Source organism: Mugil cephalus, chromosome 10, assembly GCF_022458985.1.
Source record: "Mugil cephalus isolate CIBA_MC_2020 chromosome 10, CIBA_Mcephalus_1.1, whole genome shotgun sequence".
Taxonomy (NCBI): domain Eukaryota; kingdom Metazoa; phylum Chordata; class Actinopteri; order Mugiliformes; family Mugilidae; genus Mugil; species Mugil cephalus.
The window spans coordinates 24,139,523-24,156,319 of record NC_061779.1 but is presented as its reverse complement, the minus strand read 5'-3'; the positions used below and the strand labels follow the sequence as shown (position 1 = coordinate 24,156,319).

The 16,797-nt window shown below is 41.8% G+C and overlaps 1 protein-coding gene across 1 annotated transcript; it reads right to left on the bottom strand.

Annotated features, from left to right (window-relative positions):
• Positions 1-3,608: 3,608 nt before the first annotated feature.
• On the bottom strand, positions 3,609-16,401 carry tes (testis derived transcript (3 LIM domains)). The gene is made up of 8 exons (XM_047597144.1): positions 15,943-16,401; positions 11,834-11,919; positions 9,830-10,197; positions 9,441-9,649; positions 8,433-9,023; positions 6,361-6,576; positions 6,080-6,238; positions 3,609-4,732 (listed from the first exon to the last, which is right to left on the bottom strand). Exons 1-8 carry the CDS (start codon positions 15,967-15,969, stop codon positions 4,541-4,543), a joined length of 1,848 nt encoding a protein of 615 aa, XP_047453100.1. The 5' UTR covers positions 15,970-16,401; the 3' UTR covers positions 3,609-4,540.
• Positions 16,402-16,797: the final 396 nt, after the last annotated feature.

The following is a 16,797-nucleotide window of genomic DNA, read 5'->3' as shown; positions in this document are numbered from 1 at the left end:
GGCAAGAGTTTTTGGCACTGTTCTTTCTTGTAATAAAGTGTTTTTAAATGCAGGACAAGGCTTGTCAGCAGTGATCACTTCTTTTCATTAGCGCATCAATACACAACACACACTCAGCAGACACTTTACTTAATGCTGCTACTAAAAGGAGCTAGAGTGCACCTGTTAAATGTTAGAAAAAACATATTCACAAGATCATAAATGCAAGTACATTAATGTGTTAAGTCAGTACTATGTGAAATAAAAAAAATGTTCGAAAGCAAATTTACATTCTGTGGAAGCTATAAAAGCTGTATATCAGTACAGTGTAAAGTAAACAGTCAGCTCTGTTCCTCTTGGTTCTGGTTATGTGAATGGATACTGAAGTCAGATAAACACAGTAGTTCATCAGAAGTGTGTAAACGTACACAAAAGTCCTGATTGTGTACGCTAGAGTGGAATGAGTGGAAGTCTGGATTGTACAGTACAGGTAAAACGGGCTAGGTCCACACCAAACAAGCATCAGAGGAAGAAGGGCAACACGATTGCTAGCATTGCCTGTGTCTGGAAAAGTTGCACTTGAACACACCACAAAGTATAGGTTGAACTAGCTGAAGCTGTATTTGCGGCCCAGCGGTTAGCCTTTCACATGGTCAGCTTCACCTGTTGTACCCATGGACTGTGTAGTAAGGAGGTCATACCTAACTTTTCCTCAAGGTTTTCCAACTATTTCCTCTCTGCTCCTTTGCGTTTCTTCTTATTCTTTAGTGATTGTCACTGGTTGTGACCTAGCTAGGCAGTTTGCAGCGCATGCATGTCAACACATACCAGCAGAGGTGTGGGTGGCTGGGAAGAGGACACGTGGATGGCTGGACGTTAAATACCGTAGAGCTGGGGTGTCAAACTCATTTTAGTCCAGGGGCCACATACAGCCCAAATTGATCTCAAACGGGCCGGACCAGTAAGACGATAGTATAATAAGCTACTCCAGACGTTTTGGTGTTTAGTCCTCGGTCTCATTGCTGTGTTCTGTCCACTGACTAAAACACAGGTTTTGACCCACGAGCCATATGTTTGACACACGTTCTGTAGAGTGTGTCTGTTAAGTTAGTGCATCTAAACAAAATCAAGCTGTAACAGTGGTAAAAAAAAAAAGATGCGTAGAGATTCCTCGAGACGTTTCACCACTCTTCTCAGAGATGGAGAGAAACAAGAGATTAAATCAAGATGGTGGGAGTTGAGGTTTATATAGGAACGTTTGTGTGCAATGCCCACCTGAACCTCACATGACTAGAGTCCGTAATCACCCGATACTCTCTGTAACATTAGGAGTCCGTTGTGATCATGTTCTCTTTAACACAGCTTGACAGGTCTTCTTAAGGTTACTGTCACTGCAGCAGAGGTTTGTAAGTTACACAGGCTCGTATTCATTCCATCCAGAGTTCCATAAAATAAGATTAAATCTGACCGTATGTCCTGTCCTAGGAAGTCTGGAGAACAGAATGTGCATGTGTTGTCTACTCAGGATGACAAAAGCATTCCCATCTGGAGCAGCTCCACGCAGCGGCCATCAGCAGGTGACTGTGATCAACTTCAGATACGCTTCCATGCCACTGCTGTAGCTCTTTTCCCACTCACTGTAAGCCAACATTGTTTTGGTGCATGGTTTTCTTTTCATATACTTTTCTACCCATTGTACTCAGCGCTGTTCCATCCCATTCACTCACACAGGGTTTCAGCAGGGACACTTTGGCATGTCCCAGGGATCAAACCAATAACCCTTCAGTTTGTGGACACCCCCCTCAGTCTACTGTAGTTACAGAGTGGTTTCGTTCTGCAGTATAAACACCGGTTTGATTCAAAAAGAAGAAAATATAGTGTGTACACATTTTGAATGAATCTGTTAGTGCTGATCACCACAGTGTTATAAATCTGAACAAAAGCATAAACAGACTTTTGCTCAGCACCAGACTCTGTGTACCGTGGCGTCTCCATACCAACTAACTATAGCCCAAGGCTGTGGGAATGGAAAGCTGAGATTCTAAGTAGCATACAAAATCTCATCTTGATTTAATCTCTTATCGCTTCATAAGTGTCACTGTTTACACTTTGCCTAGATGCTGTCCTTCACTCATGAGAGGGATTTATGACATTAATTCTCTGAGGGCAAGCTCTGAGCATAATTTATGCACATGAGCTCAGCTCAGAGAGTGTTTCCCCACTGGAAACTTCACTTTGACTTGTTGAGGCAACAACTCAGTGCTGTATAAAGTCTGAACATATGAGAGGACACAGAGGGGTGCCAAATGTCACCGTGCAACTGCACTGAAAATGTAGGTATGAAGCTTGTTGCGGCTGGTTCTAAGGGCAGACTATTAATATGATGCAAATGCATTAAACTGCAGCACAATGGAAATTCAAGCAGAAACAAATCCTATTCAAATTCCGACAGGCACACACTATTACAGGAAGAACGCAGTGCCAACTCTTTCTACACACCAGCTCATATTTTTGGCAAATGACTGAGAGGTCTAGTGTCCATGTATTCAGAAAACCAAATCTTGCAAGTCTAATCCCCTGATTTCCTTTGATCAAAGAATTGGAAATGCAAAGAATTTGTGGAAAATTAGAGGAAGGACAGAGCGAGATGTTGGAGAAAGGTTATCTAGGAGCTGATCAGCCGGTTCTGTCACATCAGTTCTGGTAGAGTTGTGGCTGAAAGAGGGGAAATAGCAGCACGGCTTTGGGCTGACTGCCATTTAAGACAATGGACCCCCTCCGAGATGGAGCTTCCTTGAATTGTGCACGGTTTCCACATCGTGAATGAAAACACAAGCCCCTTGGTTATGTTTTTTCCATCATGGCCGCCCCTCCACAGATTCCCATCAGAGAGTAGCAGGTGATACGTCAGGGAGAGAGAGAGAGAGACGAGGGTCCTTCGGGAGTCACAGTGGGCTGTATTGACAATTAGAACTAATGACTACCTCACCTTCAGGACGTAGAAACAGGGAGGTTAGAGTTTCAGTTTAATTGTTGTCAGATGGATTATTACTTGTTCCTGTACACAACGTTCATGTACACTGCTGGCTGCAGCCTGTATACTGTGGTGAAGAGTGTACTGTACATGTGTAGTGTAAGTTGTAACACCACGTAGATGTTTATTAGCATATCCACACAGGTGTTTTCACTTACATGTGCTCAGTTTGAAGACGTTATGGGAAGTATATGAAGTCACCACATTAAACTCTACAGACCCCTCTTTTACAGAAGACAGTGTCTGAAGATGAAAAGCATTCATGTAGTTAAGCTTAACGACGGCTGGGTTCAAGTTGTGCCCTGCTGGTTTGTGTTCGGGCCTGATGGAATGTTTCATGGAAGTCATAAATGTTAATACCAACTGTCGGTTGTAAAACATTAGAAGCGGACGTGTTTTGAGAATGCACTACTGTATACTGCCAAATTATCGTAGCATCATTCAAAGAGCAAGTTTGTTCCACTGCTTCCATGGCTCTAAAACCCAAGCAGGTAAGACAAACCTGTGTCAAACAGTCCGTCTGCACACAAACCATCCCTGGCGCTGATGTTGACCAGTGTTGATTTCACTTACTCAAACATGAATTCACTGGGGATTTTGTAAAGTGCAGTTTATTGCAACACAGTATTATGTGTCATCCAGGGCCCTGTGAGTAACACAAGGGAGACTTACATCAGACTACACATGACATTCTGGTCAGTCACATGAAATCTTTATTTATCGATTCTTATACTCAAGCCTAGAGGCCTTTTTCTCAAAGCGAATGCAGACCAATACAGTAGCCATATATTTGCAAAGATCATGTTAAGATTGCAGCACTGAATTTTGCCAGCCTGTTTTAACCACGTATGTGAGAGGACTAATTTTGGCTTTTAATACTAGAATCTGTTCACAATGATTTGTTCCCTTAAATACTAAGTACTATCTATCCAACATCATAGTAAAGCATCCAATATCAAAACATGTGCATATGGGATACTCTGTATGTATATGCTAGTGGGGCAACATCCTTTCAAATATGATTTTATTTTAATTCAGTCAGCCTCATACCTGGCTGATATAACTGCATAGAGAAGATCAGTAGTTTTTTAGCTTTAAGGAAGCACTTAATGGTGGTACAGTTATAAACCGTACCTTATTTATGTTTGGAGCAACAAAAATAGCATTAACAACAAACGGTAATCTCATCTGTAAATTCAAACAGTGCAAGAAAAGCAACCAAAAACGAAAGGATGTACACTGAACCGGACAGTAGCCGTTTGGGAGTCATCCTATCTGAGACTTCAAGATTTAGCTGTGTTGTGGTCTTCCAAAGTCAAACAGGGGCCCAGACTGATTCTCAGGTACTGCAGAGCTCCATACTACAGATACCAGGCACTTGATTTTATGCTAACACAACCACAACACATCTGTGCCCTTTTGGAGATCAGGCAGTGTTTGTTTTCTCTGCTCTGAGTTTAGTTTCAATTGAACTCATCCCGGTTTCACTGGTGGTCATGGAGAAGATGAGAGAATTGTTTTGTCCCTCTAAGCCGTGATTTTCTTCTTGCACTCCACAGAGCAGACGAGGAAGTTCTTCACTGCCATGAAGCGTTGGCCAATCAAGCACTTGGAGCAGCCGGAGCACTTGAAGCACTGTGGCTCAGCATGCCAGTGGTGCTCGCCGTAGGAAACCCTCTGGGCCTCGGGCTCCACCGCATTCTGGCAGGATGAGCATTTCTGGGAAGAGAGAAAAATAACGATGTCAAGACAAACAATCTTCTTTTTTCCCCATCTCTGGTTGCTTCACCATTGCTTTTATATTGGTACTCCAACTGTTCATTTATGTTCAAGTACATCTATTTTCGTAGAAATGTTCCATCACTGCATGTAAGAATACCCAGTAAACAGCACCGTGTGGTCAGAAATGTAAAAAATGTGGGTCAAAACTGTTTACAGAGAAAAGTGTTTGGTGTGTTGGTCATTTTTCTCTTTGAGAGCCAAATGTGTTCCAGTAGTTGAGGGCCTGGAAATCTACTCCAGAGATAGAATGCCATTCTTCCAAAAGACATTTCCTCATTTGGTATGAGAATGATGGAGGTGGAGAGTACTGCCTGTTCCTTCACTACAAACTCTCTAATCCATCAATTCCAAAGGTGTTAACTGAGGTTAGGATTTACTGACTGCACAGGCAACAGGTTATGATCACACAACCATGCCAGCAAAACAGCAGTCGTACATCAACCAGATCCTCACTGTGGAGGCCAACAGTTGCAATTTTTTCTTTAATTTGTTTACTGGGCAGTGCTTTAAAAAACATTTATCTTATGTGTCAGCTCAACTTTATTTGGTGGGTTGGTAACACATTGGTTCAACTACCTTTATGTTTACAAGTGAAGGCAAGTATGAAATTAAATAAAGACAGTAGCTTTGCTGGGGATTAGGCTGGATAATGCATCTAAACCCAAGCTGAGTGCTTCACATTCTTGGCTTTGGGTGGTCAGTGTTCACTTATAGCCGTTCTCTTATAGATCGCTCTTAGAAGTCTGTTGTATAAAACCTTTTATCCCAAGGCTGACAACCTGCAGCTCATAGGAATCCTGCTTTGACTAATGAGTAGCATGTTTGTAAGAGGTCTGCTGCAGCGTCCTCCAAAAGTATGTTTACAGTAGAGGGAAAATGGATGGTTTTGTTACTTAAGAAATCTGACTTTGATGTCACATACTTTTTCTGAGCTTTTATTTTACACCTTACTTGCTTTGTACATACAACACATTATCATGCTAACAACAAAATTAAATGTGCTCTCTTCAGCATTATTTAAAAAATCAAATATGATTAAAGTTTTGGTTTACGAACTGTTTGGACCCATTGTCTTCTTGCAGAATTAAAGTCTGGGCAATGACTGCAGAGGAATTACCTTTTTTTTCCTACTAATTTAAATTCTAAAATCAAACTGTCTTCTTCTCTTACATAGGACTGGGACACTTTTTAAGCTCTGGTTCAAAGAGTACACTGAATAGTTTTAAGATTTAGACTCATCAGTATATTGAAACAGTATCAGAAAACCCAGAGAAAAACACTTACCACAGCGTAGTTTTTCATGTAGCAGGGTGTGCAGACGGGCTTGTCTTTCTCCATAACGTACGTCTCTCCAGCCAGGATGCAGTCACAGTCAAAACAGCAGAAGTGCTTCAGATGCCAGTTCTGGCCCTCGGCCTGAGTATACTCGTTACAAAAGATGAGCTGTGGACAGATGTGTCAGAATATGAAGTGAATGATGCTTTCACACTCTCAGCTATGAACAGACGTTATGGGTGCGTGTGTAATCATTTTATAGTGACAAAGCCTCCAAAATCCTCTCTCACCTCATCACAGCCTCCACATCGTGGCTTTTCACTGTCTCCGTAGTGGCGGCCGCAGTACATATTGCCTTTCTTCCAGAAGTAGATCATGTCCACCAGCAGCTCGTGGCAGGTGAAGCACACGAAGCACGCTGGGTGCCACAGCTTGTCATAGCCAGCCCGCTCAGCGTAGACTGCTGGCTCGCCCTGACGCATGGGCTGCTGGCAGTGATGGCACGACTTGACGGAAAAAAAGAGAAAAGGACAGAGGGTTGATTCTAAAGGCCGGTTCTAAATTTTATTACCAACATTAACAAATGATGTAAACTGCATGAGTTTCCGAGTACTTATTTACACTATGACAGAAAATGTCATAAATTAAGAGCCCAAATGAATACTATTATGTCCCTGAGTAAAACAACATTGTGTTAGTAACAGACTGATGCAGTACATCCTGTCCTGAATAGGGTTCCTACAGCCCGTTTAGTACTAACAAACATTTGCTATGCACTTCCAGGACTTCTCAATAGTTTAACACAAAGCGTAATATCCCTCTCTGTAAGTCCATTGCAAAGTCTTTTGATCTGACAACAGAAACATTTGAACTTTTTCCCTTTGATCGCTGCACTTCCTCAATAGGAGAAAATGACACATTTGAGGGCCCAAAGTCTGTGGAATTTCCCTTTACAACACAGGCGCACGCCATGACCTGACCCTGGTGAATTTAATTAAAATGATATGACTGCTGAGTGAAGGGAGAGATAAGGCAGTGAGGAGATACACTGTGCAGTCATGGATACTGTAAGGAATTAAGCAGGGCATAAAAAGAGAGTAAAAAAAAAGAATAACAGAAGATAAATAAGAAGGAAGAAAACTAAGATGGCATCAGGAAGGAAAAACGTAATGTTATGCATCAGTGGTATTGACACATACATTGATCACATTAGAACTAAAAGCAGGAATAAATCATAAGAATCCTCACAGCAAGAAATAAACAGCACACGGTGATGGGAAAAACTTCAGCTGTGAGTCACCACTGCACTGACAAACAACCTGAGAGTCATTTTTGGAAGGCTGGAGAAAACATGGTATTATGGCTCCACCTAGTGTTCTGTCTAAGAATAAAACCCCTTTATTTTTGTAACCAGAGGCAGTGATAGATTGTGGGAAAAACTGGTTAAATCAGCTTCATTGTTGTAAGTTATTTAGTTTTTGCATGGTGAATTTGGCCTAAATTATGGATTTACTAGTTATTACTTGTTATAACAGGAATTAATCACATTAGATTAATGAAACAAGAAAGCAAAGACACATGCATGCTACATAACTATCCATCTTTTCAGTCTGGGAGTATATATAAGGTGTTTCACAAGTCAAAAACTATTGCTGCTGCTCCTAAGCAACAATCTCTGTTTCTCTCTGGTCTCAAACAGACCATCATGTGACTAAGGATATTATGCAGATTGTAGCCAAAGCTGAGTGATAACACTAAAACAGTACATTATTTGCTTATAACATTGTCATAATGTTGCTTAAAGCCTATTAAATTTCATAATTTTACAGTGAAGTGCCTCTGGAAATTGGAGGGATTCCTCATCTTGTTAAATTAAACTTCCCAAGCCTGAACATGTCTCTTCACTGAGGGGTAGCTGGGTGCCTTTATTATTTAATATTTCACTCTGCCATCTACTCAGTTGTAACTACAGTATGCAGCTGTCTTCTGGTAATCTACTTTTGATCTAGGAAAAATTAAAAAAGGCTTGGATTGATAAATAAATAAGTATAATTATTGGCCAGCTTTCAGCAAATTCGTCATATACACGTGACTCCCCTCAAGATATGATTCTGAATATTAAACTGACAACCTAATGCTAAAGTAGCAAACTTCAGTATAATAACTAATGCAGGCAGTATATGCCATTCTGTCAGTATTAGAAAATATTATTTTATCACTAAGATAATGTTTTAAACTATTTACCCTGGCCTGGATGCCAGTGTAGGCTACATGATCAGGACAGTGACTCACAGAAACATGACTGATAAGCTCACAATACATAAATATATATATATATAAAATATAAATGAAAACTTCTTACAAAGTTTTGCTGAGGTAGTCCAGCTTGCTGAGCTCCAGGGACGGCCATGGCTCCAGCAGTGGCAGCAGTACCCATCGCTCCTCCAGCTGGTCCATAACCAGCAGACGGTCCAATCCCAGACCCTGAAAGTGATCCAGCACCACCAACTCCAGCCCCAGCACCAGGGACTGGACCGCCTGGCACAGAACCAGCTCCAGAAACCCCAACCGCTGGGTCATATCCAGCCCCTCCAACTCCACCACCAGCGCCAGGAGCAGTACCAGCAGCACCGCCACCTCCAGGTCCAAAGCCAGCCCCTCCTGCAGCAGGTGTTCCTCCGGCCCCAACACCAGCTCCACCCTTGCCTCCTGCCTGAACCAAAGCCATCTCTTCAGGCAGCATAACATCTCCAACTCCCAGGGCCTCATCCTTGTACTTGCGGACGTACTGCTGCATTTGCTTGACCTCGGCAGGGCTCAGCTCATGGCACTTGGACGGGTCTTGGTCGTGCTCAGGCAGCTGGCGAGCCATCTGCTGCCGGCGGTAAGCAGCTCCTTCTGAACCAGCCACTGGACGTTTTTCTGGTGGGAGCAGCTCAATATAACGCACCGCCTAGAAAGCATGGGAAATATTTAATTTCATGTGAGCCCAGATGGGATAAAGAAAGATATGTCAAGGCCAGACAAGACTGGGGTAGAGGGACACTATTTGAGGACCAATCACAAAGAGAGTGGCGGGAAACTGTCTTGTCTGGTGGAGGGAAGACAAGAAAAACAGGGATCCTACAGATATAGTAGTAGACTAAACAAAGACCACAGTTTGAAATAAGTTAACTCTAAGCAGAAAATTAATGAGGTGGTGAGAGAGGTTGTCAGTTTCCACAATTTGCACTGTTTATCCTTAACAAATAAGTTAGATATAACTCCTATAAAAATAGTGAGACATTTCAGCTAAGGTTTGACTCTAGATAGTCGTCCCTATAGTTATCAGAATAGTAACTAAAAAAATGTTTTTGATCTGAACTCTTACCATGTACTTGTTTGCTACTGGTGGTGCCCAGTCATAGGTCACAGTCTTCATTGGTACGTCTTTGGGAACTGGTACCACATTGACTGATGTGGCGCTGACCATGACTGGCATTTTGTTAGCCTTGACTGGAGTGACATTGGCTGATGCTGGCTGAGGTTGGCCATAGCCTTGGCCATAGCCATGGCCATAGCCCTGGCCCTGACCCTGACCTAGGCCCTGACCCTGGCCCTGACCCAGGCCCTGACCCAGGCCCTGACCCTTGCCCTGACCCTTGCCCTGACCCTTGCCCTGACCCAGGCCCTGCCCCTGCCCCTGCCCCTGCCCCTGCCCCAGGCCCTGACCCAGGCCCTGACCCAGGCCCTGACCCAGGCCCTGACCCATGCCCTGACCCTGACCCATGCCCTGACCCTGACCCATGCCCTGACCCTGGCCCTGACCCAGGCCCTGCCCCTGACCCAGGCCCTGCCCGGGTCCTGAACCTGCAGAGGCTCCAGCAGGATGTACAGAGCCAGCTGTGGCCGACGGGGGCACGACAGTGGAGGAGGCACTGGGAGGCATTGTATAAGCAGTGGCAGGGCTGGGCAGAGTGATGGTCAGCATGCTGCCCTGGTATCCTGGAATGCCGTCCGTCTTCAACTTGGCGATGAGACCAGTGTACTTGGTGTCCTCAAACAGCTTGCCTACCTTCTTGTTCTCCTCTGTGTCCATTGACACATTGTGCTCTGTAAGGCCACATTTGCAGTTCCGACATATTTTTCTGCAAAAGAGGATGACAGGAAATATTTAGGGTTTGGCCAGTTCAACCAGGATTGTCAAATAATTTTCTCTTCTTTTCATACATGTAAAGATGTGGACTGATGTTGATGTAATGTGAAATAACCTCTGTATAACTGTTTTTTTTTGTTGTTGTTATCATCATTCTTTAAAATGTCTTGCATTAATCTCCCTTTCCTTCTGCTCTTGACTGCATTTTGATTTATGGTATGCTGTACTTTTTCAGTTCTTCTTCAACTGACTCACAATAAACAACTAACACAACAAGCTCAGAGTAAAATTCACACATCTGCACTTTTAACAGGCCTCAACACACCTTTCATATTTGCAGAACACCTCTGACATAATTTATGACTACAAGGCATGCTAGAGCCTGAGCAGCACTCAGAATTCAAGCATGATGGGAAAGAGTACTTTAACTTGTGAAAAGGCAGTTTATTCCTATAGCAGAGTCCAAACCATAACAATGGTGACATTTATATTCTGGAAATGTAATGTAAAGTGTGCCACGTAAAAGATGGATGATTTTATAAAAGCCACTTATTCAAATTCAAATTCAGTTATATTGAAATAATACCCAGAATCAGTGTAACCAAAAAAAACAAACACCTTTGATTTGCATTGTGCTTATTTTAATAAAACAGAGATATTTATCAGTGTTATTTTAAAATATGCAACACAATTCTAATTGCTTGACGTCAGAGGGTTGCCTTTCTGTGCGTGTCGGTCACAATGGGCGCTCTCTTATTTGGAGCAGTAATTCAGGGGAAAAAAATGGAATATGACAATTATATACACATGGTTAGTTTTCCTGAAGACAGCACCAGGTGCAGTTTTGCAGACGACAACACCAGCACAAAGGCACACCATGGGTTTGTGTAGTCACAGTTCTCAAATGTAATGCTTGGAATGCTGTACCGTTAGAAGCAGTGATCTTTAGCATTTTGCAGCTATGTAACTATAACAATAATGTACGACTGTAGTAGGCTGCGAACCCAAAACTCTCAGTTTTTGTTCCTAATGAGTCAATGGGACATGGACCTCAAACACAAACATAAGCAGCATCTGTTCCCAGGAACAGCATGTTCCCATTAGTCTATGACTCCTGCTGCTTTTGGAGCATTTTGAAATGAACAAAGAAAAGAGTTGTTACTGACTATATTGCAAAATTAAATAAACAAACAGTTTTTAAATAAACACACTTTTCTTAATGACTGTGTCTGTGTATAATTATCTGTGAATAAACCTTTAGTCACAATAATATAATATCAGTCTGTCTGAATAGATTTTAGGTCGCATTGCACATTTCTCTCTAATCTCAAACTTGGACATACAAGATTTGAAAATAATAGCGCAAATCAAGGAGCAGTTAACAGTTGCTGTCATCAGTGGAGTGCTAGTCAACATTAGCCTCAAACGTTTATATGTTTACTGTTGTGGGAGGGATAAATTGGGCCAATTCTCTTGTGGTCTGAGGCCAATATTAGTATCCTTCCATGAGGGCCCATTGTTTTGCCCTGATTTACTCTTAATTAGCTACAATACATGACACTAGTGTAGACACGGAAAGAACACAGTGAAACTGAAATTGTGACGTTGTAGAGAGAAAATATACAAACCTCCAGAAATGCAACTCAAAGCCCTCACACTTGTCCTTGCATTTCAAACAAGCCGCTCCAGCCCCAAACTCGTGGCCGAGGGTCATCTGAAAATAAAAAACACAATGGTGATGCCATCGCAGTTTTTCTTTTTACCACTTAACCCCTCACAGAAAATGCTGAGCTTCTTTTGGGCAGCGCACGCGATAAAGTTTAAGTCACAAGACCAGCATTAGAATGAGAAATATGTCGGACTTTAATTCTTTGATAAGAGTGGTTAAATGTTAACAGCATGGCGGGAAACTGACTCATAATTCTGTTAAGCGATCACATCCTGTGAGGACTCGCTCACTCAGGAAGTAACACAATTATTATCACTTGTACACAACTCACTGCAAACAAATTGCACTTTTATCACAAACTATTTCAACACATTTAAAGCTATTTACGATAAATGTGCTGATTTTAAGCCCAGCTTCAGTATAAAACAACACTCGTGTACACCTTAAGCTGTTACAGCAGTTTGTGACCATATATGGTCAACTATTCACTGATGCTGAATCTCTGGTTGGATCTCAGCAGGCACCCCTGCTGTCAAGAGAGAGTTTTTGACCCAAAAGACACTCACTGCTGAGGAATGCAGAGAGTAACTGGTTTTTAATGGTGCTGCCTCCATGGCACCGTTTTTCTTCCTCTGAGAGGCGTTGAGGAGTGCAAGAAGGAATTGTAGCAACATGATTTGTGATGGTAATTGAAAGAGTCAAACACATCAGTAAGTCTCAGACGAGCTCTATTTCACTCACATAACTTTCTAGGACTAAACTGTCAAACTGGATGGGGGAAAAAAATAAGACTAGAAATAATATTTGTCCAGGATAGCGATTTCCTTTCATCTGCCCAGGATTTCATTTCTTGCTTGGAGATGTGAACCACTAACAATACTGTTAACATTTCTCAAATGAAACGTTTAAGCATAAGTGGCTTTACACAAATGCTGCCTAAATAAAACACAAACATAATCAAAAAAAAGAAATGGACTGAAATCTGGAACTATAAAAAGGGGTTTTGGTCAATTTACTTCCACAGAAACATCAACAATGCGATATTCTGGAAAGCTTCAAGGGTAGTGATGGATGTACTTTTCCAAATCTTGCAAAACTACATCACTTTCTCTTTTCCTTTTTTGCAAGGTCTTTTTTATTCTCTCTCTCTGTGGGTCTGTGCTCTCTGACATGACAAGTAAACAAAATGAGAAATCTTCAGTCCATCCTGTAATGCTGATTTGTAAGTGCTACTGGCACATTTCAGTGAGAAACAGTATTTAAGTTGTTGCATTTACACTCAGATTGATGTGAACTTGCAGTTTGAGATATGCAATAATTGTAAGTGTGTTCATTTTCTGGAACCAGCTAAAATACTTCTGATGCAAACATCCATTGTTGGGGTTTAAGATAAACTAAGCAAAGTGGTGACAACTTTTAGAAGCCTAAATATTTATCTGAGGCCCAGTAAGGATGACTGGCCTTTCTTGGCTGAGGTCCCTTAATGTGTGTACATTTCCTTGGAACCCAGTTAGACAATTTGCATTAGTAACTGTAAGTGAGTCTGTGACTTATGACTAAGGCTGCAGGGTGATTAATTCGGGGGGCGAGTCTCTTCAACAAGGCAGCTCAGACACAAAATTTAGGCTCAGGTCTGATGAGTCACATTAATGAGTCACTGTGTTGCAGCTGAAGTCCAGTGGCAGCTGTAGTTAAGTCAGTCACTTAAACTTCACCAATAGCCTCCAGCTCTTACATCGTGACCTGCAGCAGCAACGACGAGCCAAATCACTTGTTAAAATAAAACTAAACATTGCAGTTCACTATATTTACTTTATTCCATTTTTTCACAAACTCATATCTGAATACTGTATATTCTCAAATCACACAACCAAAATATAATATATATGTCACTTGCTTGACTGCTTTCCAGTCCATAACTCAGAAATCTCTCCTGGATTTAAACATAGTCAGAGCTCTTTGGAGGATCAGATCACTCATATCTACTACAATATCTTCAACAACAACAACAATAAAAAAAGTCTATAGAAGCTTTAATAATGATCTAGACACTTAGGAGGAAATATCTCCAGCTCAGGCGAGAGAGTTGGAGAAAGACCAAGAACTACTGAATACAGTGGCAGTGCCGCTCCTTCCTCAGCCTGGACTCAGTCACCAGTGATTCCTTCAGCTGTCTTTTTTTTGACAAGAATACATGAGCTTAATTGAGAATACCATTACAAAAACACTCTGGCTTTTTGTGACTAAGGAAGAGACAGTGCCTCACGCAGACAGCAGATGACTTAACTCCTCCTGGGATTAAAAGCAGATGTCAGACCGGGTCTGTCTGGGTCATCCAGCTGCTCAGACTCACTCTTCAGCAGAAGCTTACTTGCCAGTTCATTATGTACACTAGTGTAAACAAAGTCATTCTATAACAGTCCTCCACTTAATCTCAGCTTAATGGAGGTTACGGTGTTCAGCTGTTGATTCAACTATGTATTGTATTGAAATGTATTGTACTGACACTTGTTTCTATTTTTATTTTGACAGCCCCATTTTAGTCAGTGGGCTAGGCTAAATAAACACATCAGTATTCAATTAAATCCAGTTTACTACCACCACAAACTACATCCTTTCTGACGCCTAAAATAAACGGAACATGAGAGGGGACTCAGCAGATCTCATTGGTCAGAAAACGGGACTGTGTAGCCAGTCGTGATCAGTTCTGACTTTCTAACAGGTTGATGAATTCTGTCTCTCTAGCTGAAAACATGCTTTCTGTCCCTATCAAATGTAAAAATGTAAAACACACTGGGGAGAAAATGTATTATTTTAGGTTCATGCCAAATTTGCAGCATGGGCGTCATCATGTGCCTGATCCCAATTCAAGTGACACATTGTCTCTGAATGCGAGTCAACAAACTCTGTTTTGAAGCACAGCACAAACTTCTGAGTGTGTTAAACGACCAGAACGGACACTTCTCTGCCAAACACATCACAGTCAGTTCCACCCTTCCACAGCTGCGGCATCTCTGCACGGACCCCAAGGGAAATTTACCAACAGTTAATTACGGGAAAAAGACTTTGACAATGAGCTTTTTTCCTCACCATCTCACTGGGTTAGAACACTAGTGGGCTTACTGGGCACATGCAAAACATCTATAGCCTTGTACAAAAACAGAAACAGGGAGCAGACTGAGACAAAGGAATGAAAACTGTACAAGAACTTCCATGACAGTGAGCAAATACTACAACTCTATGATGTGAACTGAATTACTCCCCACTGGATATATTTAATTTTGCAGGAGGCAAATTGCAGACTTTCCAATTTCATATTCATTCCATTCTGCAGGATCTTGCTTGAAAGTTCCATTACACACAGACTAACTTCATATCCTAGAAATACTGGTTTCAGAACCTCTTCCTCGGTGTGAAAGTTCTCTGAGACGGTCCACTAACAGTAAATCTATGAGTCAGCAGGTATGCAATTCAAGGTTTACCAATGAATTCATACAGTGTCATTTATCTGTGATTTCACCCACTGGAAGACCTACTAGACCTGTGAAAGACACCGGGCAATGCGCACCAAGGCTAAAACACACAGGATTCATTTTTTTGAAAAACAGCCGAATTTCATAACTGCTTATATTATTTGGTTATAGCTGACATGTTCTAGAGCTCGTGAATTGAGTCAGTGCGGTGAGGGATAATAGTCTACAATTAAAAAGTTCATGGCGCTCCTTAAGATGGGGACGTGTTCTTGATGGGGAAGTAAGCGTTCTGAACAGGAAGGGCTCCACTGACAGGAGCCACCAAACAGTATCTATGAACTAAGCGACCGTTGTTCACTCAGTGTGTGTTTTAGCAAAAAGAATTCACCTTTTAATCCTGGAAGTAAAAACTAAAATAAAATAAGATAAAATACGACCCCGAGACGCTTTACAAAATAAAAACCGAAACACAACGATGAAAGTGGGTCTGGATACAGAAACTTTTCTCGCCACCTGCGCCGTGCCCGGTACACCTTTCAGGGCGTTCCCCGGTCAGAGCCAGACAAGGACCGAGAGCCCCCGCTGGAAATCTTACCTTCTTCACTTCCTTCTCTATTTGCATTTTTGTGTTAGTCGGCGCGGAAACGACTCCGTCTGAAGGGGCTTCTCCCGAACGAGATGTCAAAAACAAATACTGACAATAAAAAAGGACCAGAAAAAATTAAACAAGTCCCGCGTCACTCACTGCTCTGTGTCGGGAGGTCCTGCTCCCTGTTCCGCACGTACTATCAAATATGTCAAGAAACAAGTTCAATTTCCGGTTAGACGTTTCAATATAAAATCACGTTTTATGGGGAGTGGTTTGAATTAACCTTTCCCTTTCCAGGTCCATTTATTTTAACTTAATTCACTTATTATCTGATGTACCTCACATTATGGCATCAAACATATAAATGCAGCGCCTTGGTCAAAACTAATAATAATAAAAAAAATATTAACACTATTGTGTTGCAATTGCACCTCTCTTTCACTATCTGAACACCATTGCTTTACTTCCGAAAAGACTCTGGCTTCTTCTTTCTAGCTTGACTTAGCTTTCACTCTGGAGGTCCCATTCCCTTTTCACTGATGTTCATGCGTTCCAGAGGAGGACTTCCGCATTGACAGATATTCCTCTCAACCAATCAGAATAGAGTACATGGGATCCAGCCCGTGAGTCAACCAACCAGCGAAGAGAAGGGGCTTGTCCTCAAGGTAACAAAGGATACGATTCTCTATGACGGATTCAACCTGCTCTAGTTCTTGACCTGCGTTTGCAGCTTTTTGTTCTAACTTCTAACTACTAATAAAAAAAATACTTTTATTTTTTATTTTATTTTTTACTAATCACATTGTAAAAATTGTTTGAATTCGCCTTTGCATTGATAGATAGATAGATAGATAGATAGAT